The sequence below is a fragment of the Carassius gibelio genome, chromosome B18, assembly GCF_023724105.1.
Source record: "Carassius gibelio isolate Cgi1373 ecotype wild population from Czech Republic chromosome B18, carGib1.2-hapl.c, whole genome shotgun sequence".
Lineage (NCBI taxonomy): Eukaryota > Metazoa > Chordata > Actinopteri > Cypriniformes > Cyprinidae > Carassius > Carassius gibelio.
In genome coordinates this window covers 19,539,817-19,567,734 of record NC_068413.1, presented here as the reverse complement: position 1 = coordinate 19,567,734, position 27,918 = coordinate 19,539,817, and the positions used below count along the sequence as shown (strand labels likewise).

Below are 27,918 nucleotides of genomic sequence, written 5' to 3'. Positions count from 1 at the left end.
TACAGACTTTGTGTATTCTGATAACAACATAAAAAAGACAGAGAAACATTGGGTTTGTGATTTTAACTTAAAATGCTACTTGTTGTTTAATATTTTGTGCTGGTGAGTGTGAACCAAGATCCTGTCCTTCTGATCCATATTTGTCTTAAAGCGCAGAGGATATCCGCTCTGTATTTGTTTCTTCTGCAGATTTGCGACAATGCGTACAAACTGTGTACAGTCCTCGTAAGAGGAAGAGCACAGAGATGGTGCTGTAGTAACCTCCATACACAACAAACTGTAACAGAGGATGAAAAATTAAAATATAATGTAACACAGACACTCATAGGTTTATTTAGACGTGCCACATCTGAATGTCTTAATTCATGTTATGCATAGATTTCTGTTACTCTTAAAAATCTTTATAACCTGCTGTATCATATTTAATACATCTAAATGATCAACATGTTCAAAGCTTTCTGAAAAATGTGTACACAGTCTACTATATGGCCTTCTGTCATCTGATTGATAGTTTAAATGTTTAATATAATTATAAAAATGTTCATTATCAGGTATGCCTTTTTTTATACTTGTTATTGGCAGATACAGAGGGACAAATTATACTTATATGCATTTTGTGTAAGTAGCTGTTATACAGTAATACAAATGCCACTGATTTACATTTCAAGTTAGAAAAATGTCTTCTTACATTTTGGCAACATACATTTAAGCATGTGCATCAAATGCATAAAAAAAGGTTTAAGATTACATTTTGTGTAAAGTTTCAAACATTTCCATTTTTATAATTCCTTAAGTTCAGTCTAGTGAGAGCTTACCTGTGTCACAATGTCCAGTCCCAGGGCTGAAGTGTCTACCACGATAGCAGTAAGTATAGTTTGAAGTGTAAGAGCAACAAAAGTGTTAATGCCAAAAATTAGTGCATAACATTCCATAGAGAGGTTAACTGCTATCTGAAACCTTGCAGCCAAACGGAGAAAAAACAAAGTTAGGAAAAAGTTAGAGTCAAGGAAAAATACCTGTATTCTTTTTCATTGTATATCTTGTGCTTCCTATGTTCACTGTAATGACTAGCTTACATTGTGATTGTGATGAGGAACATGTATGACGCTTTGAAGATAGCGTAGCCTGTGTAGCACAGCCAGATATTGCTGGTGAGGCCCATGAGAAAGACACACCCTGCACCTATAGCAGAGAAAACCCCCAGCGAGAGCTCGCCCCACACGTCCCACTGCACTCTGATATAACTCACAGAGAAAGCTGCCGCTGCACCTGAAAGCAGCAATCACAGCATGAATCACAATGAGGGAGATGTCAAATCTGTGAACAAAGAAGAGGCATGCAAAAGGCAACAATTAAATTGAGGAAATGCATTTAGGCTGCATTTGTATTCTGTGTGACACTCAGAACTCATTTATGTTGCCTTTGTTTGAATGTTCTTGTCAAGGCATCAAAACTGAGAGATATTCTCTTCTGCTGTAATTAAAGTGACTACTAACCAAACCCCTGCTGGTGTAATTGCTTAAATTATCTTCCCCCACACATACTGGGCTGCTGAATTCCTGTGCAAACTGCATAACAATTAAGCATTAGAAGTCTTTTGCACAACGCATGTTATGAGTCAATGTATGATTAGCGGATAAAGCCGGATTGGTTCGGCTCGGCGTATTCTGATATCTTTCACTAGAAAGATAAAGGATTTATTACACTTTTGATATCTGTTTATGGTTAATGAAGTCATTGAGTCTCAGATACACTCTTTATAAGTTTCTTTATTTGCATCTATGGTTCATTGAAAATCCTTTAACATCCATGAAAACTTTCTGTTCTTAAAAAAGGTTCTTTATTTTGAAAAATGATCTTTATACTCTTAAAGGGATAATTCACCTAAAAATAAAAATGCTCACCCTTATTTTGTTTCAAACCTATATGAATCTCTGTCTTTTATTGACACATAGTACCCCCCCCCCCCCAATTCTATGGAAGAACGAACTTTTGTTTGGTTACCAACATTTTTCAAAATATCTCCCTTTTTGTTGAACAGAAGAAACTCAATTTCAAAAAGGGGATTTTGGGCTCCTCAAAGAACATCGTTTTGAAAAAAAGGAATAATGGAAATTTTCCATGGATGTAATAGGTTCTTAATGAAAAAAAAGGAATAATATTAAGAGTGTAAATCATCAAAATGTTTTACTGAAAGCTCCTTTGGGCAACCCAAAATGGTTCTTCTATTGCACTGCCATGAAAATGCCCTTTTTATTTATTAAAATACTCCACAAAATGCCTCACCTACAAGTGTGCAGACCGCCTCTACTCCTCCATTATACACAGAGGATGTACTTGAGGGCTCAATGTGGTCCCACATCAGCTGAACGTAATTAAAGACCTGTCCATATCCAGCTGTAGCCAAAGCCCACCAGAGGGACCACTGCACCAGTCTTCTGGAGGAGTAGGACTCCATGAGACTCTCCCACATTTGTTTTCCGGAGGCTTTCAGGTTCCCCCAATAACAGCATGCTCCCGTAGCCTGCTTTGCTAGATCTGTTTCTCCCTCAAATGCATCTGTAACCTCATTCAGAGTGTCCGTAGACATCTCCACCTTCTTCTTAAAAAACATTCCTTGCTGAGGCATGGGCAGGCCCAAAGAAATACAGAAAGCCACTGACATTATACCAAGAGTAATAGTGTTTATATGGAAGTAGCTTGTGTCAGCCAGTGAAAGTAATAGCTGTCCTAATGTGGCTCCAAAGGTAAATCCCGTCAGCATGGCACTGCGAACGTACCCTGTAGCCCGTTGGTAGCGTTCGGGAGGAATAACACTGTAGATGTATGAGAAATAGGCCACTTCGGTGGAGGTGACCATTGCAAAGTTGAACTGTAGGTAGGTCAGAGCCATTAAACTAGTAGCAAAGCACAGAATGATGTAATTTGTGACAAGAAAAAGACCTTGAGTTATTATTAGAGGTTTGTATCTAAGCAAATCTGTCAATAGGAAGACTGGGCAGAGCAATGCCAGATATGAGTACGTCCAGATGGGGAAGAGGTAGTTTGTTACCTGGATGAGTGGAAAGAAGATTGTTTTTGGTCATTTGGATAAGAAACAGAAGGAAATGTTTAGGTTAATGATTTGAAATCAGTGTGCCTACTTCAGGGAATATTTCGTCAGAGATAAGACTCGCAAGGCACGTGTAGCATGAGTGAGGCATCGCTATTGTAGTAATCAATGGAGAACATTAATGTACTGTCGTTAACCAATATTTTGACTAGATTTAGTTTAATTAGAAGATTCTGGGGTTTTAGAACTAATTATATAATTGCTTTTCACCCCAGAGAAAGCTTTGAGTAAGGAAATATGTTTTCGAAGGCACCTATTAAAATATATCTAGCTTACAAAATCTAGTCAACACTACACATTCATCCTTCATCATTCTCATTGTAACGGGAGTATTTTAAATAATAAATGCTTAGTATATTATGGTGTAAATTGTACTGTGTGTGCTTGTTTCTTACTGTTGGTATCTGTCTGAACCCTTAAACAATCTCTCAGCCAACAAAACAAAACAAAACCCAATACTCACCACTTCCTCTGAGATGTTTTTGGGTCCCACCAAGTAAGGCGTAAGGAAAGGCTCTGCCGGTCTGCAGTTGGCAAAGAAACCATAAAGAGAGAGCAAAGCAGTGGAAAGGACCCAGTCCGACCTCTTCATTTTCTTCCAGAAATTCATTCTTGTCTGTCTGTCTGTATTTTCTCTACCACAAGATTATGTCTCTCATTTTATGTCCTGTTGGTCTGGTGTATCTGTTGGTGTTTTTGCTGTGCAGAGTAAAGTAAGCCAAGACCAGTCCCTTATTTCCACACAAGGAGCTGTGCAAGGTGGGTAAATGAATGTATTTATGATGGAGACTTTGATCTGTGAGTGTGTACGACCTAAATGTTGTTTTGTGCGTATGTTTGTTAGTGTTGATTAAAAAAAAAAGATTTAGAGATTCAGATTATTTAACTGTATTAATTCATGTTTATCTCTATAGCACGTTTTACTATAGCTACGTGTTGCTTCAGAGCAGCTATAAATAATTACGCAAACTAGGCCTATATGACCACAGAAGCTTGAGAATATTCAGAGGATTTAAAAATAAGGCACTTAACTAATCTTCAGTGTGGCGTAAATATTATGTAATATTGTAAGTTTCATAATTGTATCATATTGTGATCTTATTAGCAATTTTCAAATCAATTATTTCAACTCGATTAAAAAAAAAAACATAAAAAAATATTTTACGAGGTGTCGATTTTGTATTCGCGCGTGGGCTAAAACATTTTTTTTTTTTTTTTTTTAAGAAACAAACAAAAACGTGCAGACGTGCGCATGCGCGGTACGCAGCACTTGTATCTCATCACCGTAGTAACGGTTTGTTGACACCGTCTTCAGTGGCGCGATGAGACTAAAACGGCTACACATACGATACTACCCACCAGGTAATATACATATTTACAGTTTTATATTGAAATAATTTGATCGAAAGCTCGTTGGATTCGCCTGTTTTGTTGCTGTGCAGGAATATTCCTGGACTATGAGAAAGGGGGGCAGCTCAGAACGAAATCCATCGATCTGTTAAACCTGACTCCAGAGTAAGTATGACTGTCCAACTAACGTTACAATGAACATTCTTCCGTTTTGTGATGTCTAGTTACACTTTAAAATACTGTTCTACTTGTTTACAGTTATATATAACTGAATACCCTTACCAAAAATAAGTATACTTTAAGTTTATCTTTAAGTATATTTTAAGTATAACGTTACTTAATGTAGCAAGTATAAAAATATCCGTGTTCTAGTAGTATACATTTAAATGTCATGTTTCAATACTCATTGAGACTAAATTGGCCCACTTTCTAGTATATAAAAGTATACTTTTTAGTATAAAAATATGAAACTTTGAGTACACTACTAGTTTACCTCCATGTTTGTAGTTTGTACTGCAATTATACTAAAAGTGAATTTATAGTTTTACTGATACTTTATTAATTAAATACTTTGTACACTTTGTATAGTCTCAGTAAACTACTAGTTTAGTAGTTTTATACTGCAAGTATACTCATAAGTTTTCTTTAAGTAAACTTTACATCAAACTTTAAGTATACTACTATGTCCCTATTTAGGTTTTAATGTGTATATGTTTTGTCACATGAATATCTGAACATACAAAACATCTAAAGAAAGAACAGGGTATCTGCTTGGAAACAAAAACATTTTATTTTAGCTTCATGCATTCTTTTTTTAAACACTTTAATGTGGGTAAGTTTCATAAAAAATAAAGAAATAACATTTTGAACAAAAAGCTGCAAAAAAAAAAAAAAAAGACTATGAGTTGGATTCAGAATGATAATCAAAACTTAGATGGAGTCGATCAACACCCCAAAGCTTGACTGTAATTATTACCTCTTCATCGGTCTACATTTTATTCCATAACCTTGCAGTTTTGATGCTGTTTCATGTCAGATGATCATGTTAGTTCATTCTTCCTCACTTGTTTTTTTTGGAATTCTGTGCAGAAGATGTGTACTAGCGCCCTCTTCAGTATAATAATGAAAACACAGATTCTAGGAGTATAGCTCAAATATATTTAGACTTTTTGTAAGTATAAATCAAGTATACTTAAATGTCATTTTAAGTATATTTCTTAAGAGGACATAAAAAGTAAACTAAAAGCATTCTTTAGTATTTTTATTTTAAAAGAAGTATACTAATAGCACACTTGAATAAACTTATTTTTCGTAAGGGTACCTATTTATCTGATAAACAAGTCTACATCTTTATATGTAAGTGTAGTGTTTTCCCTCTCTAGGACTGATGTGAATGAGTTAGTGTCAGACATCAGAGCAGCTGAACCTCTCATCAGCTCATCCTGCGTCGAGCAGCTCAAAGCCCTGATCCTCAAACTACAAGAGAAAGTCAGCCAAAAGGATGACCGCAAGTTTTACCTTTTCAGGGTATTAATAAATACTGACCAGTCATGCAGAAGTATATTTGGGTCATGCATATTTGATCTGTTTTTCATATTGTGATTCTATTCTGAAAAATGTTTGGCTCTTCATCTCTCTGGTAATACAGTGACAGCAGTGTCCCGCAGTGTTAGACTTCATTAAAAACTAATGTAAAGGAATAGTTAGCCCATTAATCAACGTTTACTGAAAATAGAGTTTGTTTCCTTTTTTTTATTTTTTTTACAGATTTAGAAAAATCTCCTCTGCAGTGAATGGGTGGCATCAGAACAAGAGCTGATAAAAACATCACAATCATCCACAAGTATTTCTTGTCTGAATCAGGAGAGAAATATACACTGATAATGCACACTTTACAAGTGAAGAAACACTCCAAAACAGTTTAAAACAAGCATGTGGGTGGATTTCGATGTGAGAGGACAACAGGGAATCGACTTTTTCACTTGAGGGAGTGTTATTATTAATTAATGACTCAAATTTTGTCCAGAATCGATGGTTTAAAGTTAAAGCATGTAAATTATGGATTTGTTTTTGACAAACATGCAGCTTTGGTGTCGAGATGTTAATTGATGGACTAGAGTTTTGAGGATTACTTATTGATTATTATTGTGATATTTTTTATCAGCTGTTTGGACTCATTCTTAAGGCACCCATTCACTGCAGAGAAGAAGCAATGTAATTCCCAAATTTCTCCAATTCTTTTCTGATTTCATGTATATATATACATATATATATATATATATATATATATATATATATAAATATCTACATCTTGGATTGAATGAGGGTGAGTAAAATTTAAGCATTTTCATTTTTGGGTGAACTATTCCTTTAAATACTACTTTTATATTCCCTTTTTTATAACTGAGAGACATGCCGGTTGCACTTTTATTAATTCATTTGTCACACAGCACGACTAGTTAAAAGGACTTGTAAAGAGTCCATGATATTTAATTATTGAACATCACATCATTATTTAATCCAAACTTCTATTCTGCTGCTTTTGTTCAGTACCGCCACAATTACATCTACCAAAACTAGCCGAAATGAAATGCTTTTGAATGATTTTCCAACAGCATTTACACTTCTTAGATCGATATCACCCACTAGGTGGCAGCAGAGGGAAAACTGCTGTTTTTGAACATCAAAGCCATAGTAATTATGTATGGAAATTACACAGTCAAGCTTATAGATCGGAAATGAATTAATTTGATTAAGTGCACCCCCCCCTCAGAGAATTCGTCTTCTCTGTCTTCCTCTACAGGCACTTCAGGCTCACATCTTGCCCCTGACGAATGTAGCCTTCAATAAATCAGGATCGAGGTGAGTTTATCAGCTGTGCTCACATGCCTGCTCCCCCTCCCTCTCGCTAATTCTGCCTCTCTCCTTTACTTTCCGTCTGTTTGCAGTTTTATAACCGGAAGCTATGACAGGACTTGTAAAATATGGGACACCGCATCCGGAGAGGAGCTGCACACTTTGGAGGGTCACAGGAACGTTGTGTATGCCATCGCCTTCAACAACCCTTACGGGTAACAGCAGGGCTCTTGCGCTTTTGATCACTTATGCCCTGAATCCATCAGAATGGCTTACCCTTCATCTTTCACTAGTTTTTTATTTATGAACTAGAGAAAAGCACTCTCAGTCACCTCTCTGTCAGGGTTAGGGCACTGCTGGGTAACTGCTGTTGCTATTACAATGGGACCATTTGTCACTTTGAGTCATAAAAGAAACCCTTGTGCTTTTTTCTCTCTCTCTCTGCCCTCTTTCTCGCTCACTCTCTCTTGTTTTCACTCTCAGAGACAAGGTTGCCACTGGCTCCTTTGACAAGACCTGCAAATTGTGGAGTGCTGAAACAGGAAAGTGTTTCTACACGTTTCGAGGGCACACAGCAGAAATCGTATGTCTGCATTCTCACTGCATTCACTCGAGTCTCAGCAGTTTATAGAACGGTTCACCTCAAAATAATAATTCTGTCCTCATTTACTGTCGTTCCAAACCTGTATGACTCCTTCTTCAGGAGATATGTCCTGGCATGGGACACACTGACGTCATTGACTTCAAGGCTGGCACAGTGTGTCTTGATATGTTCAGGTGTATGTGAACTTAGTGAATTTTCAGTCTGTTCCTGACACAAAGGCTGTGAAAGACTAGAGATATAAAGTGAGTTATATCAGTTACGGTTATGATGCTTTTATGTTTGTTGCCTTTTTTGAAGTATGACAGCCCTATCTCTATATGGAAAACAGTTGCCAGGACCTTCTGTGAAATTTATGTTTCACAGAAAAAAAAAAAGGTTTTGGAATGTCAGGAAATGAACTCATTATGAACCAAATGTGATTATTTTTACGCAGAATGTTGGTTAGCAAATGAACAGTTTCGGTTCATTTTGACTTCAGTAGTATTTTCTGTCTTCACAATGGATGTCAGTGGGAACCAAACCGGTTTGATTAACAACATATCTTCTGCAGAAGAAAGAGGAAGTCATCCAGGTTTGGAACGACATGAGGGTGATTTGAGTAAAAGACTTTTATAGCGATAACGATAAATATATATTTCTAAAAATTGTTCTCAGTATTCCACATCACAACTATAATGATAAAGGCACAGAGAAATGACATAGTTGGAATCACTTTCAGAATATTTTCTGCTGATGAACAGTAAAAACATTGACATCCAGTCAGAATCAATTCTGCTATAACAAGCTTGAGATTTTAAAGCGGCTGACAAAGATGCACTTAGAATAATCAGAAATATGATCTTCATAGTTTTTATTCTTAAAAAAATGACAGAATTGTCATTTTTGGGTGAACTATACCATTAAGACTTCTAAGACTGACTTTTTACAAGAAATGCTGTCACTTAGAAACAAAAATGCATTCTTGAACTACCTCTTTTCTCAAGAATAGACAACATTAGATCCATTAATTCATGTGTTTTGATTTTTTGGGGGTAGATTTGATTTATTTTTGTATTATTTTAAAAAGAAGTAGGACAGGACATCTAACACAACCACTGTAGGGGGCCTAAATTGGATTTCAAAAGACAATAGTGTGAAGGGAACATTACCTGAGCCCCTAACTAGATCCAGTCCACTTTCAAGGTCAATGACAGTGTGAATGCAAATAACGTTTATTTATATATTTCTAACTGAAAGAAAATGGCTGGCAAGGCCATTTAAAACATCAGGGGACATTTATTCAAACACATAGGGTCCCATCTCTTAGGGGGCACCAAATGAAGTATGTTGTGTCTGGGAGTTTGACTTAGGATGCCAAATGAGCATGTATCCTGAGCTTTATCAGACAACATTTGTTCTATTAATCTCAAATACTGTGTGTTTTCTGTGTGTGTCTGCTATTAGGTCTGCCTGGCCTTTAACCCTCAGAGTACCTTGGTTGCTACGGGCAGCATGGACACCCTGGCTAAATTATGGGATGTTGAGAGTGGGAAAGAGATGTCTACATTGGCAGTACGTCTCATCCTGTGTTTTTTCCATATTCCTGTTCAGTAAAAAACATTGCCACCTATCCATGCTTAATGAGCTCCCCCTCATCTGCTTATCTCCTACGGGATTTTTAATGATTTCTCTCCGGTGATCAGTGGAAATTCATCCATGCGTGTGTTTATTAATGGATTTGTCATCAAATCTGTCATTACCACAATTTATGGAATAAGTCAAGCATTCCACTTTTAGTTGAATAGCAGCATACCGAATACAAACAGATGAGTCATGCAACGCAGTCTGATCCGGAGCTGTGTAGATGTGAGAAACGTGCCATGGGTCGGAGGGAGAGGGGAAGAGATGGAGCGTTTGGAGGTCTTCTCCTCCCCGCAGCACATGGCAGAGCAGTGTGTGTGTGTGTGCTGCATAATTACCCCTCTTAACTCTCCAATTATTTCTCTATCAATCTAAATTATGAATCGCTCAGTGAGTTCTTACCGATGAAATGGGGAAATTAATATGATATTTCTTTGCTGAAGAGAAAAAGGCTGCCTTTCTATCAGAGCTTCCCTCTCCACTCACAGCGTTTCTCTGTTTCACTTTCTCAGGGTCACTTCGCCGAGATCATCTCTCTCTCCTTTAACACAACGGGTGATCGTTTGGTCACGGGGTCGTTTGACCACACTGCCATTCTGTGGGACGTTTCTACTGGCAGGTCAATAATTCAATCTCTTGATTGCCTTGAATGCACAGAAATGTTACTGCAGCACTGATATAGACAACACTATAAATAAATATAATACAGCAAGGTCTGAATAAGTCGTATCATTATTATATATTGTCATAGCACCCATCCCTAAATCTAAGGCACTAAGGTGTTAAAGACGTAACAGCTGGACTTTCTGTAAAGTTGTTTTGAAAGGATGTGTATTATGAAAAGAGCTGGACAAACAGTTTTATTAAGACTTTTTAAAGACCTTTTTAAGACCAAATTAATCATATTTAGGGAGCACCAAATGAGTTAAATATAAAAATACCTTTTGAACATATCTCCATTACTCTTTAATTCATTTTACAACCTTCTTCAGTTTTTGTCCTTTTTTCAGTGCAAATGTCTAAAGTTTCTTAAATCAAGATACGGTGAGAAGCCAAATAGCAAGAAAAGAAGTCTTGTTTTCTAAGAAGTGAATTCATGATTAATACAAGAATAAATATCTGCCAGTGTGTGATAAGAAACACATTTTACAGCATGAACTCAATTGGGTGCAATTTCTCAGAAAACAAGTCTTCAGATATTTTCAATTTTGAATTAGATTCAATTTGAGTCCTTTTCAATTTGAAGTAAATATATATCTTGATTTAGAGCTTGTTTGGAGCGAAATACATTTAATACCACAGCTTTATGAATCTAAGACCTTCTACTGTGATAGACCTTTTCAAGTCCATTATTTGTGCAAGTTCAGGTTTTTGAAGACATGGAGAAACTCTGAAAATATTGTTCTTATTACATTTAATTAATGCGTAATGGATTTTGTATTTTGTCTGTCTCTCGTAGCAAAGTTCACGTTCTCACAGGTCATCGAGGAGAAATCAGTTGCGTTCAGTTCAACTGGGACTGTTCCCTCATCGTCACAGCCTCTCTGGACAAAACCTGCAAGGTTTCTGTCTCTCTTCACTCTTTTAATTCTCGTTCTGTCTCGTAAAAGAGCCTTTTAAATTATGATTTTTCCCTTGGGGTCCTTTTATAATAATTTTGCATCCAAATTTAGTTTTTCCCTTACCAGGGTTTGACGTTTGCATTAGAAGTAGCATGATAACAAGACGTTGAATCAAATTAATTTCGTTTTTATATTTATAGATTTATGTAGCAATGTTTCAGACGGTAAATCTGAAACATGACGTTTTTACAAATGTTTCTGCATGTTTATATGGTATACGAATGAACAAAAGATAAAGGACAGATCTATTTTTCATGATGTGACCCCTTTAATGTGTTTTTTTCTTACACTTTCATCTGAGTAACTCTCTTCCTCTGATTGTCTGTCTGTTCCTAGAAGTGTGAGGGCTCTTAATTATTCAGCACAGTCTGATGTTTCTCAAAAACACAGCGAGACAAAGTCTTCTCACAGCTTTTTACAAGTGTCAATTCATTTGGTGTGACTGTGGATAGATAATAGCACTGAGATGTCTGCATGCATGTGTCTGTGTTAAATTTAGAGAGTGGGCAAATTCCATTGAAGGGGACACAGACTGCAGAATTCACTCAGTCGGGCTAATAATGGTGTGTTTGTGAGCTTATTTGGGGTTGTGGAGTGGTTTGTGTTATATAACAGGTTGTGTGTGTAGGTGTGGGCTGCAGACGGCGGTCAGTGTTTGGCTACTCTCTTGGGTCATAATGATGAAGTGCTGGATGTGTGTTTTAACTACACTGGTCAGCTGATCGCTACAGCCTCTGCTGATGGTGAGACATCACAACCCTCTCATATGGATCTTTTTCCTTTTTTTGGATTGTGGGGTACGATTTGCCAGTGAGAAAACAGACTATTTTAGTACACCACATGATTTGTCATATGTCTATATTTTTATAAAGGCTACAGCTACTTGTGGTTAAGAGTCATATAATATTATATATATATATATATATATATGCAAAAATTCTTATTTATATAAATAAAAACACTAAAACAGATTAGGGCTGTGCTGCTGTCTCAGCTTGGAGTAATAGTTTTGTCTCAAAATGCAGGAATACTACGACACATACTTTATTCATAAGTAATTCATAGCTATGATTTAATAACTGGTTCCCTTGATTTAGCAAATCGTGGCTACATTTTACAAAACGTGGCTTAATTCATGGCCACATTATATATATCTTTCCTCCATGTCGTGTACAAGATAGATTTCATGGCACATCTTACCCCACTCACATCTAACTTGATTTTGTGACCTAGACATGTTTTTGTGAGATGGATCTTTGTTCGAGTCTGATCATGGGTTTTTGTGCGCAGGTACATCAAGAGTGTTCAGCGCAGAAACCTTCCAGTGTTTGTGGCAATTAGAGGGCCATAATGGAGAGATATCTAAGGTAAGAAATCACATTATCTCTCCATCCTGGGCCTGTCACTCCAGCTTCAGACTCAATAATCCTCTCGTATCTCTTGACTCTGTCTCTTTCTCAGGCGCTCATTTCCTGTCTGGGTCTCTTCCTGTTTATATCCCTCTTGCCTCCATCCCAGCATCCTGCCTGTCATTCGTCATCTTCCCTGCATATTCATACGGCCGTTTGCATTCTTATAGCTCTCTTCATCTAGTCTTTTCTCAGGCCTATCGTTACACCATCTTGCCATAATATCCTCTCCTTTCTTTTCTATCCCCCTCCGGACCGTCATCACCATCAGCAGAATAGTTCCATTTCCTGTATAGAGGTGATAACTCAAGTACGCACATGCACATTCGGTTCTTCAGCGCTATAATAAAACGCCTGTCATACCAACACGGGTCAGATTCAGTTCAGCTGTCTCTCTCCTGCTTGTTAAAATAGGATGTTCCACATGCAAAACAAAAAGTAATTGTTTTATGATGGAATATGATGAAGAGCCCCCAATGCATTATCATAACAAAAGGCAGAAATATAATGAGCTTTTTATTTTCTCCCTCTCTCTCGCTCTAGGTGTGTTTTAATCCGCAGGGGAGCCGTGTTTTGACGGCGAGTGTGGATAAGACGGCTCGTGTGTGGTGTGTGAACACAGGAGCGTGTTTGCAGGAGCTCGAGGGCCATTCTGATGAGATCTTCTCATGTGCTTTCAACTACGAGGGAGACACCATCATTACAGGCAATTACACGCACCTGCGTAACACTCATAAATCCATAAACGTAATCACACGTCAGTAATTTAATGCCTCGTTGTCAATCTTTTCGCAGGCAGTAAAGACAACACCTGCAGGATCTGGCACTGAGAGAGCGGCCTGAACTCTGATCTTACAGTATTCCCACATCTCTTTTGATTAAGATATTGTGTGTCATCTTGTCACACTGCCCCCTCGTATTTCAGAGAACATGTATGTGTGGAAGACATTATGGTAACGCTTTTCACGTATAACACATTATAAAGGTATTCATAATGCAAGTTGTGATGCATTATATCTTTCATGAATAACTGTGAGCAAAGTTAAAATGCTTTATAATATTTGCAGATTCTTTATAATGTTAAAAAATGGTTGTTTGTTGTGTTTTCATGCATGATTTTTAATCGGTGTAGTGCAGAATAGATAACTATTATAAATTATTATAACTGTGATTATTCATGAGATACAATGCATTGTAAGGTGCATTACAAGGCATAATTAATGCATTAAAATACTTTTATAAAGGACTTTTAAGTTCAAGTGTTCCCAACATAATTATTGCCGTTATTTTTCCCCCTTAAAGAATATTCTGGCTTAAACTCATGCTGTCAACTATCACAAAAAAATAATGATTCATACCTGTTTATTAACCCCAAAATAATGATCTATAATGGAATTCAGTGGGAAAACTGTTGTTCTATAGACTTTCAATCTAAGTGCATGCTTGTCAACATTAATTAATTTTTTTTGATTGTATAAAACTTTAATATGAAGTCAGGTATTCAATATTAAGGCTTACTGTATTAAATCACAATAATCTTCTGGTGTATTTATCCTGGAATATCTCCTTTTTTTAACATGCCAGTCTATTTTTAGGTTAAAGGAATAATTCACAGAAATAAGAAAAAAATGCTAGAAATGTACTCACTCTCAGGACATCACAGACATAAAGTATATGCGTTTGTTTCTTTGTCAGAATAGATTTGAAGAAATGTAGCATTGCATCACTTGCTCACCAATGGATCCTCTGCAGTGAATGGGTGCCGTCAGAATGAGAGTCCAAACAGCTGATAAAAACACAATAATCCACAAGATTCCAGTATATCAATTAAGTGAAGAGCTTTTTTGTAAGAAACAAATCCATCATTAAAGTTTTTCAACTTTAAACCATTGCTTCTGTCCAAAATGTGAATTTTATTTATAATTTTATTTAACATCAAAATCCACCCATTTTTAAATTGTATGTGTAATCTATGGTAATAACGTGTCCTCCAGTGAGAAAGTCCATCCTGTCCTCTCACATCTAAATACTCCAATATATTTGTTTAGATCTGTTTTGGACTTTTTTCGCTTGCATGCTCAGTGCAGATTTCTCTCCTTATTCAGTCTAGATTACAATTTTCACTGGAGAAAGAATAGACAACTTTTTTTGTATTTTAGCCGGAAACAACAGTTTTACGTTAAAAATGCCTTAATATGTATTTGTTTGAAATCTTTTCACTTCACAAGATCAGTTTTGATCAGCTGTTTGGACTCATATTCTGACGGCACCCATTCACTGCAGAGGATCCACTGGTGAGTAAGTGATGCAATGCTACATTTCTCTAAATCTGTTCTGATGAAGAAACAAACTCATCTACATTTTAGATGGACTGAAGATGAATAAATGTTCAATTTTTTTGTGTGCACCTTCTTTAACAGCTGGCTAAATGTGTATATAAACTCATTTATTCAAACATGTGTGGCTCTTTTCAAATAAAGGCTGTCGACATCAAACTCACCATACGCAAATTTTATTTTGAAAAGATAAATACATTCAGGTATACCGTGACAGACTGGATACAGTTGTGTGCCTTCAACGCTGATATTAAAACACATTACTATTATGTAACTATGCAGAGAAAACCATAACGCCACCAGATTTCACGTTTACACGTCAACTTTTACGTGACAAAACTGTACTTGTACTTTAAATTTACGTTCATATTCATACTTTTACAGTAGTCTGGTCAGACTAGTGCTGTTATCCCGTCTGTCTGAGTCTTTGCGATCTTAAAACAAAAAAACTGAAATTTACATTGCCCAAAGACACAGTAGCTCACAGTCTAAACTATTTACATCTAGCCAAAATAAAATCTCTTAAATAACAGCAGTCACACAAAACTAAACAAACAATTCAGTCTCAGAGGTACAATAAAATGGCAGAACGCGTTTGCCAATGTAAACTTAAAACAACAAAGTGTGTTTGGAATGGGATCTCAACTATATTACACACTTTAAATACAAACACTGAAGTATCTCTAAATCCCTACGCCAGAGCTCGCACGTCTGTTTTATTTTGGATAAAAAGTCACGTTGTGCATTTGAAACTGGTTTGTTGTACAGTACAGTAAAAATTTGCAAGCTACAAAACGTCAAGGCTGATTGGTCGGTTTAAAGCATGTTCCTCTAACCAGTGCTGGCTGGTGACCGGTGGATCTAATGTTGCGTGCGCGTAAAAGACAGGAACATGCGTCATTTAAAGGGAAATATCCTTAAATCACAATCTCTGTGAATGTGCATCTCTAGCACATATTTATGGACAACTCATTTCTTCCTACAGTATATCCCATAATCCCTGTGATCTAGCAAAGACATATACAAGTGTGACAGAGATGATGGAATAAAGGTTTGTGCAAGCTGTGACTCTTAAGGATTTCAAATGTGGATGTGCTGGTGGTCCGAGAGGACAAGTTTGGTACTAAGGAAGCCTCATGCTAAGGATCTTGGTATTGGGAGCAGTTACTGCGTGCGAGTGTCTTGTAAACCTTGCTACCCTGTGATAAACAGAGATTCACGTGCTGATGTACAGTCATGGTGTTGGCTGTGGATGAGGATGAGTCTGTGGGATCTATGAGTCTATAAAGGTGTATTAGCGGCTCAAATGGGATTTGTGTTTGGTGGTTTCACATGTGCTAGCTCAGGACGGATATGTGGCGTCTCCAGCTCCTGTTCCGCTCTAGCGCTTGGTCTTCAGTATCCAGTCGAACAGGCTGGGCACGGGTCGTCCTCTGTGCTCCAGGTCCTGGTGGAGCTGACAGAACTGAGCCACAGCGCTGAACAAGTCTCCAACACGCCAAGCCTTCTGACCTGCCAACTGCACCACTCTGTGGAGCTGAGAAACAAACACGCTCTTCAGTTCTTTATCAGCAGTCAGTGCTCTTCATTTACTATCATTGATATACTACTCTAGCTTTTTAAAATATTTTGAATTAGATTAGATTTTTCACTTTATTTTAGTTTAAATATTGATGTTTTGTTGTGTTTTTATCCATCTAAAAATATCTATTGTGTAGGTAAACATGAAAAAAACATCAATTTTTTATTTCAGTTTAAATGAAAATGCTTATTCAAGGTTTTAGTGTTAGTTAACAATAATAACCCTTTTATACCAATATTCTTTTTTGTTCCAGTTTAAAATGCACACTTCAGTCTTGTTATGCAGTATTATTGTAACACTAACATATATATATATATTTATAATACAAAACAACACCAATTATGTACAATTGCCAAAGCCATGCAGAACAAATGAAGGAAGAAAATAAACAAATTAGTCACTTTTAACAGATCTGTTTTTGATGGGTTAAAAAGCATGGTGTTTTACAAGACCATTGAGGAATTTTAACCAAAGTATGTTGCAGACATTTCATGAAGACCCTAAAGAATCATACCAATTTATGTAAAATGGGCATCCAAAGTCCCCTTTAACAACATCACACTCTAAATACATAGACATTTGTTTGAGTTGATCCCTCTTTATATAGCAGCTTCCACTCTTCTAGGTTTTCAAAAAGGACACCAGTAATTTCATCCCATTCTTGTTCTTGATTTCCTAGAAATCTATTAAAAATGTAAGTGCATTGGTTTAATTATTGCATATATAAGCTATAAATGATAAAAAACTGTTTATTTTTTAATCTACTGTTTCAGAATTCATGTTTGAGGTACGAGTGTGTGTAAAAAACCCCACAAATGTTAAAGACTCCTCAAGTTATTTAAAAATAATAATAAAAGAAAGCATTAGAAATTCCAGAGAGAATCCATGCTAATTCTTTTTCAGGATTTAGGACTTGCTGGAGCCTTGCTGAAGGGCTCTTTCCTTTGCAGGGCTCAAAACACTGCCTCCATACTACACCTCATCTGGTTTTCTCTAAAAACAGTATTATGTGCACTGTTTAAATGTTTTCAAATTGTAAAACGCAACACTGTAGTCACATGACCATAATGCATTCATGTTGTATGATTTCATCAGTGAAATGAGAATAATGGCCAGATGGATTCACAGATTTAGCTCAGACTAATAACTGTTATTGCTAGCTGACACTATAATCAAATTCTGCAAAATATTTAAACATGGATAGACTGGAGAACTTTCTGAATGACAAGTGCAGAAATCTGTATAGTTCTATCGGTGCAGATTCTGCTCGGACCTGGTTAGTTATTCTAACAAAAGTACATCCTCCATTTGTCCTCACCTTAGTGAGATTGTGCTCCTGAGTCCTTCTGAAGTAGAGCGCTGACACGCCGAGCTCAGACGCAGCGATCCACTGCAGCGCCGCTCTCAGTTCTCCATCCACACACTCCGAATCCACGTCAAAGTTCAGCACCAGGAGCTCGCGCTGACAGCTGCTGCCCGCTGTGGACAGACCCGATGTCACTTCTGTCACACAAACCAGACACTACCCTGAGTGGGATTTCTGTAGATCTGATACGTTGCAAGCAGAATCAAATGGAAAGGCAACAAAAAGCATTTGCTGGTGCAGAAATGAGTAATTCTAATTAACATGAATCTTTTAACACTGGTAATTTTTAACAGAAAAAAATGGTCAGCAGAAGAATTTAGCATTTTTTAAACTTCACTGGAATAGTATGAAACATGCTAAAGGTTTTGGCACGTGCTACGTAAACACAGCAAACAAAGTAGTTAGAACTGTAGTGGAAAATAATAGGAGATGAATTTCATCTAGTGGAAATATTTGGGACTGCACCCAAACAAAACTTTACTGTGAGATCATTTTTTGAGATGTCAACCTCAAATTTGTAACACAGCTTGTTTAGATTTATAGCTTTCATTTACTAAGTTTTACAGTAAAACATGTTTTTGGAAAATACTTATTTCATATCAATAAGGATGATTTAAAATAGTATTTTTGTGCATTTTTCATAATAATAAACTCCTAGATTTGTTACTATATTTATTTTATTGTTTTTTATATGAAGGCTAATATAAATTCAGATTTTTAGTCACAGTTTAGTATCGATGAGAGTAAGTTTTAAGCATTTTTTGGAGTAGCTCATGTTGTGGTGTATACTGATGATTTGCACATTTTCAGAGAGAACAGAAATGTTCTCATCTGTCATTGACAAACAACAAAATTATTAAAATGATGAAAAAGCTCCCCTCACCATTGTCAAAGCACTACCTCACTGGGTGAGATTGGATAACACTGGGAAAACGTACCCGGTCCGCTTGGAGTCGGGACGCAGCGGAAGCCCCATCCTTCCCGAAGGAGGTCTCGGAGGCAAATACACATATAGCATCCGTTCAGGAGTATACGGAGATTAAAACCCTCTTGGGAAGGCAGAAGTCTGCCGGGGAAACACGGGCTCTAAGGCTATACCGTGGACTATACACATACGAGTACCGCTTAGGTCTCAATATGGAACCCAGCCTTCCATGGTTTTAACGGATTCATCATGAAAACCTGGCGCCGGACGTTCCGCCGCGTCCAGCTGCCTAGGGTGATGGAGGATCTCAACAGGGTCTACAGTACGGACACTCTGGAGCAGTTTTAGCAAGCCGACACTAACCGGGGCCTCTCAGTGCCACTACCCGTTTAAGGTGAGAACATAGGAGGATACCGGTTCTACACGAAGGCTATAGAACCTAGCAAACGTGTTAGGGGGCGCCCAGCCCACAGCTCTACAAATATCTGTCAGCGAGGCGCCACGAGCCAGTGCCCAGGAGGATGCAACACTTCTAGTTGTTCTCTGAGCTCGCAACCTGAACGGGCAGGGCACATCCTGAGCCTGATAAGCTAGGGTTATGGCATTCACAATCCAGTGGGCCATCCACTGCTTAAAGACGGCATTCCCCTTCTGCCGGCCTCCATAACAGACAAAGAGCTGGTCTGAGGTCCTGAAGCTTTGCGTCCGGTCCATGTAGCACCTTAATGCTCGGACAGAACAAAACAAAGCCACGGCTGGGTCTGCCTCCTCCAGGGGCAGCTCTTGCAAGTTCACCACTTGGTCTTTGAAGGATGTAGTGGGAACCTTGGGCACGTAGCCAGGCTGGGGCCTCAGGATTACCTGGGAGTCAGCCGGCCCGAACTCTAGGCACGAATCGTTGACCGAAAATGCATGCAGGTCCCCTACCCTCTTGATGGAGGCCAGTGCAAGCAGGAGCAGAGTTTTCAATGAAAGAAACTTTAGCTCAACTGAATGCAAAGGCTCGAATGGGGCCTGCTGTAGTGATTTAAGCACTAGAGACAGATCTCAAGAGGGTATACAGGGGGGCCGGGATGGATTTAACCTCCTGGCCCCTCTAAGGAACCTGATGATGATGAGGTCATGCTTACCCAAAGACTTCCCATTCATGGGGTCATGGTACGCAGCAATAGCGGCAACCTGGACTTTGAGGGTGGAGTGAGACAGCTTTCGTTTGACACAGGAACGACCGCCGCTGAAGCGCCGTCTCGCCAACACAAGAAGCTTCCGAGAGCGTGCTGAACTCGTAGTTCACAGCAGACACAGTTGAGCAGAGCGATACTAACGCTCGGCTCCGAAGCGAAAAGCTGGTATGCATTGCACCTGCTGCCCTCTTATACTCACGCAGTGATCAGCGGCAGCTGGATGCAATAATTGCATGCCAATGTGCATTGGCTCGTTTAGTTTACACTCGAAGTAGATTGGGCTATCGAAGCGATATCCCATATTCGTCGGTCATCGACGTGGCGTCGAGAGTGACCGACTGAAAGGGAACTAAAGTTACAGAATATTATTTTAATATTTAATTTTATTTCAGTTAAAGTTGATTTAATTTGAACAAAGTAACAATTTTTGAATGGTTTTGTTTTAGTTCGGCACATAATATTGTAATACTGATATCCCAATTCTGATCAAATCGTGGCATGTTTTAAAGTATAAACAATTACAGTATCACTGCTAATAGAACTGATGTCAGATCATATTGTGATGAAACATCTGATTTACTTCCGCACTTTAAATTCACATTATAAATTCAAAAGCCAACATTTTGAGGCGGGTGGAGAATTGTACTTTAAGGTTCACTGTTCTTCATGAATGTGGATCAGTGTGAATGATAAAGAGCTCAGGGGAAATACAGAGAGAGGGGCTTAAACATCCACACAGCCCACCGTCTCACTGCTAAAGCCTTTTGTTTTACACTCATTCTAGGAAAGGTGGGCTAATCTCTTCTCCCTCCCACTTTTCTCCAGTTAGAACATTTTTCATGGTTTTTAGCTTATCTCTTCAAATGCAATTTAAGCAGTTCTTTCTACTCCTTTGCCCCAGTAATATTTATTCCATCATGACATCTCTATCCTCCTCCTCAGCGATCCAAAACTGCAAAAATCTGTTCCAAAATGAATCTGTTCTCTCTTTTCTTGCTCTTTAACACATCTTCCCATTTCAACACCCTCTCCTCATCCCAGCAGGATGATGCTTTGCCTGTCAGCTCCTGTGTCTGAACGTCTCTTTTGTTCTCCTGCATGTGAATGAGTCATTTGTGAGGTGTGAGTTTGTGCTGTTTTTTTAGTTTTCTCTCTCTCTGCTCGCGAGCAAATGTTAGAAGCACACTGAGCGATAATGGTCAAAGGGCAGACTGTACGCACAGTAGATGTTAGATAGAGGAGGTCAAAGATTAAAGGCCAATCACACAAACAACAGAAAGAGAGATGTATCAAGGTCATGCGTAAGATCAGAGGAACCACAACAGGGCTGCACAGTGACACATTTGTGCTTGCAAACTTAAAAATTATAAGAAGGACAACTATTTTAAACCATTTGTATATGTGAGGTACAGTAAGTTTAATTTCTGGTGCTTGGAAAATCAAATAAAGAACACGTGCAATGAGTCTAATGCTTTGCTATTGTTCAGAGTGCACAAAGAGCCGCACTGCACAATGTTAGGTAGAGACCAACAAACAGAACAGAAGAAATTGAGATGATCAATAAAAAAGGTGAGAAGTTTTCAGTGGTCTATTCTAATACCATCAGAAATAAAATGTTAATAAAACATTAAAAAGTAAGACTAGTTCCCCAATAAAAAAATAAATCAATTCTGACCCTACTCTTTTTCTTTTTTAAGTTTGGAGATGTTAATTCTAAGATCTGCTCATTAAGGTATTTGCAAATAATTATAAATATGCCATAAAAATGCAATCTTTTTAAAATCCCTTCAGACATGCTCAGTTGTGTCATAAAAATTTTGTCTTTTAAAAATTGCGATTTTAAAGTGCAATTTTATAAATACAAATGACCCGCTCCTTGCGTCAGATCAAGGCTGCATCTCATTTCTAGTCTTACTTGATCTTAGTGCTGCGTTCGACACCATAGATCATGACATACTCATAGATAGATTACAAAACTATACAGGTATTCAAGGGCAGGCTCTAAGATGGTTTAGATCCTACCTGTCCGATCGCTACCATTTTGTTTACTTGAATGGGGAGTCATCTCATTTATCATCAGTAAAATATGGAGTGCCACAAGGATCCGTCCTAGGTCCCCTTCTATTTTCAATATACATGTTGCCCCTTGGTAATATTATTAGAAAATACGGAATTAGCTTCCACTGTTATGCTGATGATACTCAACTATATATCTCAACGAGACCAGATTAAACTTCTCAATTATCTAAGCTAACAGAGTGTGTTAAAAATGTAAAAGATTGGATGACAAATAATTTTCTCCAATTAAATTTGGATATGACAGAGATATTAATTATTGGACCAAAAAACACTACACAGAATCTTGCAGATTACAATCTGCAACTAGACGGATGTACTGTTACTTCCTCTACAGTCAGAAATCTGGGTGTTATATTAGACAGCAATTTGTCTTTTGAAAATCATATTTCCAATGTTACAAAAACTGCATTCTTCCATCTTAGAAACATTGCCAATCTACGAAACATGTTATCGGTTTCTGATTACTTACCTATAAGGCCCTAAATGGTTTAGCTCCTGCGTACCTAACTAGCCTTCTACCACGCTACAACCCATCACGCTCCCTAAGGTCACAAAACGCTGGACGTTTGGTAGTTCCTAGGATAGCAATGTCCACTAAAGGAGGTAGAGCTTTTTCACATTTGGCTCCCAAACTCTGGAATAGCCTTCCTGATAATGTTCGGGGTTCAGACACACTCTCTCTGTTTAAATCTAGATTAAAAACACATCTCTTTCTCCAAGCATTCCAATAATGTATCTCTTAAATTGTGAGTGTAGTTGCATCTGATCAAATGTGCATTTTTATTCATTAGCTTGGGTTACACTAATTTTAGTTTGTCGGATCAGCAGCTATGCTAATGATGTCTCTATTTTGTTTCTATGTTTCGCCACGGGATTTACATCCTGTGGTAACTAGGATTTACACAAGCTCCAGTCTGGATCCAGAACACCTGAGAAGAGATGATGCTGACCCTCATAGGACCTCAGATGATGCTAACCCTGAATCAACAACAGAACTAACAAATATTGCTACAAGTGTGACTGCATCATATAGCAATTATTAATTAATAATATTAATAATGTTCATCGTCTAGCTGACTACGTCTTGTATTAACTTTTTCTAAAAATCCTGTCAAACGTGCACAAACTGACAGTCACCACCATAAGCTACTACTAAATATTGTAGAAACATAATTTTCTGTAAAGTTGCTTTGTAACGATTCGTATTGTAAAAAGCGCTATACAAATAAACTTGAATTGAATTGAACTATCTTAATTTTTGATTGTAATAAAAAAGTATTTAAGGAAAATAATATAATACTATTATAATACTACATATAATAATACTATTTTCTTTACATTTTCAAATATTAAACCATAAAAGCTTTTCTTTTGGCAGAAAACCGCAGGGAGCTTTTAAAGGGAGGGAGCTTTGTTGACAACCGCTGGGTTATGTTTTAAGTGCTTCTCAAGTATGGAAAGCTGGTTGGCGCATGTTGTGTTCCCAAATGCTTGTTAAATGACCCAAACTCAAAGCTGATGTAGAGATGGATTCATGTAGAGCAGCATTTCCTGTGAACCGAACCAGACACCAGCAGATCGTGAGCTGCTCATGTGTAAAGGAACACAGTGCCACACGTCACTTTATTTATTTTGCATTTTTACAATGTTTGTTGTATTTTGATTAATTTTGCAGCCTATTGCAGTGTTTGTTTGTTTGTTCCCACAGTCCAACATGTTAAGTTTTGGCTCAGAAGCATCCCACCCACTCACACTATCCCCCTCGGATTTCAGAGCCAAGCGCATTTGAATAATTACATTCAATAACTCCCAAAATTGAGTTCTAGAGACCATCCCATATCACAATTTGCATGAAAAAAATATAAAGTTGAAAAAGTATCTCATCGAGGGCACCAAGTGAGCCTCCGGTGCCCCTTAAAAATCTAAAAATCCCCATTCACAGAGAAATAATGTGAAGTTCACTCTCGAGAACAACATGTAACATTTATATAAAAGATCAGACTGCCAGAAAAAGAGAAACCCATACGGCTTCTGACTGAATACATTAGCGCAGAAGTGTGAAGAGCAGTGCTAGCATGATTTCCTTTTAATTCCAAACGCAGTCGTGAAGCTCCAGCGATGAATGCTCTTTCATTCAAATATGTATGCGTGCATGTGAAGGGCTGGATCACTCACCGTCCGTCTGATCCTGACAGTGAGACGCCTTCCTCTCTCTGTCCTCGCTGCAAACAGAGACACTATCATTATCATGCTGTATAGAGCAATGATGGTCGTGTTCCAGTCACCTCACGGAGCCTCTCAGGGGCCTTGACTGTATTGCACTCATCTGATAAAAGCTGAAAATAGTAAATGACTGAAACGCTTTTGGTGACATAGCCCATTAGAACTACCCATGTTTGAGACGGTTCCCAGACACAGCAAACAGCACAATTACATACTTGTAGAAGCAGCTATCGCTCTAATATGACAGAATGTGATCCAAGTTTGACTTCAATTTCTCATCCTCCAACTGTGGCCATATCCTCATGAGGAGAGATGCAGACATGAGGATTTGGACAGCGCTCCGGGTTATGGATGAGCGCTTAACAGCCATTATCTCGAGTATTTCTAAGTGTGCTGCGGTTAGTGTGTTGCTGTTGGATACCTGATTAGGTTGCTGGAGATGGTGTAGTCTAGAAAGCCCTCCAGGTCTGCCAATCCCAGACTAGAAGCGCTGCTGTTCCCATTTCTAAAACACACACACATGCACATAAAAAGATCAATGTGTACACAAATACTACCAGTCAAAGGTTTGGAATAATTATGACTTTTACATTTTTGAATGCTTTCTATGCTCCACAGAGTTGCATTGATTTGATTAAAATACAGTTAAAACAATACAATTGTGAAATATTATTACAAGTCAAAACAACTGTTTTTTTTATTTGTATTATATATATATATATATATATATATATATATATATATATATATATATATATATTCCTGTGATGCAAAGCTGAATTTCACCACTATAATAACACCAGACTTCAGTGTAACACGATCTTTTAGAAATAAAGCTAATATGATTAGCAGTTACTATACTGGAAATACAAAAGAACGGCATATATTTGAAAAATATTTAATTAAAAAATCTTTACTGTCAATTTTGGTCAATTTAATTCATCCATGTTGAATTAAAGTTTTATTTATTATTAAATCTTGCTGACCTCTAACTTTTGAATTGCACTGCATCTGTACTGCAATGGGTTTTTGCACTGATAATAATCGAAAATGTTTCTTGAGCAACAAATCAGCTGATTTATGAAGATCATGTGACACTGAAGAATGGAATAATGATGCTGAAAATTCAGCTTTGCATCACAGGAAAAATTACATTAAAAATATATATTCAAATAGAAAACAGTTCTTTTAAATTATAATAATTTTCCACAATATTACTGCTTTTATTGATCAAATAAATGCAGCCTTTGCTTCTATCAGCAACATTACAAAGTCCAAATTGTTCAATTTTTTTTCTCTTTCTATGCTTACTCTAGTCTAGTAGATCTGTAAGAGTGTGAACAATGCAGACGCTACTATGATCACTGCAGTGGGGCTTGGAGTAGAGCGAACAGGCATGAACACTGGCATGAGATTCATTAGCATGGGCATCACAGCAGCTCACTACCAGCTGATGACTATGAACGTGAGCCACCTGTGCCTGTACCAGCAGCAGCCCAATGAACAAGCAGAGAGTAACCTTTCCCCCAACATGGCGGAAAAACAATGAAGTGAGGGTTAAAGCCAGATGGAGGCCGATGGCCAGCTTACTCGGGTAAGTGAAGATGGCGTTGAGCTGGCGCAGGTTAGGAATCGTCGGTGAGTGTGGCAGGCTGGACATGATTCAATCAGCAAGAGGGACTCACACACCCATTACATCCTTTTCATTCTAGAGCCAACAGGATGTGACATATGTCTGTCAGGACTAGCACTGCTGTGGAGTCTCTGGGTGAGAGCTCTGCTCCAGACTCCAGTCATGCTGTCAGAGCCGTTTACTCACACAGCTGTGCTGGACTCGACTCACAAATGCAATCTCTCATTTCAGAGAGTTACACTACCTCAGGCACTGGCTTAGAGTGTGCTAACACACACACGTGTGTGTGTGTGTATGGAAGGAAATAATCAGATGTGTGTATCATATACACCTTAATACACATAAAATAGTAAACTCACAATTTGGAGATGGAAATCGTAGTAGTTGTATCACAATATCAACAAGTTTAAATCAGTGCTGTTTTAGTATCACTAAGATACTATAATAGTTTTAAAATCACAAGTCTATATAGGTTTATAAATGTTTAAATTACAATATTTAGCTTTAATTTTATTAAAATTTTCATTTTAATTTTGATTAAAGTTTTAGTAATTTTGATGTGTATTGCCATTTTTATTAGTTATTTATTTATTTATAATATCTCTACCATTTCTTATAAAATGTATTTCATTTTAGTTCAAGTAAGAGCATCAAGTTAAACTAAATGAAAATGAGAACTTCTACCGTGACAACTACCTGAAATAATAATACATTTTTAATATGTATTTTATTTCAGGTAAAGCTGAAATAATGGTTATAATGGTTAATGGTTTTAATTTTATTTAACTACAATAAACCTGTTTTAAACATTTTGCTTTTCTAATTTGAGTAGATGTTGCCATTTCCCCCATCTACTGTAAACAACATGAAAAAAATTGCAATTTATTACAAATGTCATGTGTTTCTTCATATTTTTTACTTCTCTGATCAATCCATGGTTTCTGCCCAATATTGCTATTTGTTTTACTAATGTCCTGAATTTGCTTCCACTTTTGCAATTCCCTGTAACTAGAAAAGTTCTTTATGACATTATCTTCCACAAAGTGACATTTCATTTTATGGGAAAAATCACTTGATTATAATGTATCAGCAAAGGATTTGATGTTGGTTAATAAAACAGTCAATTTTGCTAAAATTACTAGATAATACAATCAGGATTTCAAAAGATGAACCCAAGTAAACAAAGCTGACAGCCTCATCTAATCTAACTCTAAATTGACTATATTTCAACCCTTCTGTTCTGTTAGATATCCCTAAATAATTTTCTTGGAATTGTGTAAATAAGTTAAAATGAATAAAGTTTTTAATTGCCTCAGCATAGTCAGAGCACTACTGAAAGTCTGATATAAACTATAAATTACAACACTATCATGTTCATTTTCTAGAACTTACAGAGCTCAAAAAGTGCTACATAACAGGAATGACATGAACGTCTAGTAGGCAATTTTCTTATGTTTATTTGTTGGCGCATTTCTCTTTTAGCCGTTTTGTCTGATTCTGTATCACTGTGTCTGTGCATTTGTGTGCTAGACAGTAAATTAAGGGCAATGGCGGCAGACTTTAAAGACAACATCATCTGGCTGAAGATTTATCACACAAGTCACATGACATTAATATAAATCAAGATATGTCAAAACGTATTAATTAGTTAAAAAGTGAGGGCAAAGTAAGTGCTTTAATGCTTAATTCACGTTGGAGCTCTAAGTCAATAAATTGCTACTTTAAAGATGAGAAAAGCAAGCTCACAAATGGGTGCTACACTGCGCTCTGGATGTGCCCAGTTCTGGCAAGGATTGCATCTAGCATATGTAGCTTAATGAAAAGCCAAATGGAGAAGCCACACTGTCCAGCAAGGCATGATGGTCTACTGCATGGGTCACCAAACTTGTTTCTGGAAGTCTGGTATTCTGCAGATTTTGGCTCCGGCCCTAATCAAGCACGCCTGAACCAGCTAATCAAACTCTTGCTTGATATATTTGAAACCTCAAGGCAGGTGTGTTGAGGCAATTTGGAGCTA

The 27,918-nt window shown here is 37.4% G+C and overlaps 3 protein-coding genes across 4 annotated transcripts in view; 1 reads left to right on the top strand and 2 right to left on the bottom strand.

The window, feature by feature from the left end:
* Positions 1-145: 145 nt before the first annotated feature.
* slc19a3b (solute carrier family 19 member 3b) lies at positions 146-3,722 on the bottom strand. The gene is made up of 5 exons (XM_052581958.1): positions 3,576-3,722; positions 2,287-3,052; positions 1,077-1,269; positions 816-957; positions 146-277 (listed from the first exon to the last, which is right to left on the bottom strand). Exons 1-5 carry the CDS (start codon positions 3,720-3,722, stop codon positions 146-148), a joined length of 1,380 nt encoding a protein of 459 aa, XP_052437918.1.
* Positions 3,723-3,769: 47 nt separating this feature from the next.
* LOC127977226 (dynein assembly factor with WDR repeat domains 1) lies at positions 3,770-15,028 on the top strand. The gene is made up of 14 exons (XM_052581959.1): positions 3,770-3,871; positions 4,337-4,474; positions 4,555-4,627; positions 5,845-5,989; positions 7,266-7,324; positions 7,411-7,533; positions 7,802-7,901; positions 9,366-9,473; positions 10,055-10,161; positions 11,002-11,104; positions 11,793-11,907; positions 12,455-12,531; positions 13,117-13,279; positions 13,369-15,028. Exons 2-14 carry the CDS (start codon positions 4,435-4,437, stop codon positions 13,401-13,403), a joined length of 1,248 nt encoding a protein of 415 aa, XP_052437919.1. The 5' UTR covers positions 3,770-3,871; positions 4,337-4,434; the 3' UTR covers positions 13,404-15,028.
* A 41-nt stretch (positions 15,029-15,069) lies between these two features.
* sphkap (SPHK1 interactor, AKAP domain containing) overlaps positions 15,070-27,918 on the bottom strand; it is a 53,046-nt gene continuing 40,197 nt past the window's right edge. For both annotated transcript variants that reach the window (XM_052581954.1, XM_052581955.1), the window contains 4 exons: positions 24,690-24,773; positions 24,221-24,267; positions 17,810-17,994; positions 15,070-16,446 (listed from right to left, as the gene is read on the bottom strand). In XM_052581954.1, coding sequence (XP_052437914.1) covers positions 16,291-16,446; positions 17,810-17,994; positions 24,221-24,267; positions 24,690-24,773 — 472 coding nt within the window. In that variant the 3' untranslated portion in view covers positions 15,070-16,290. The remainder of the gene's footprint in view (positions 16,447-17,809; positions 17,995-24,220; positions 24,268-24,689; positions 24,774-27,918) is intronic.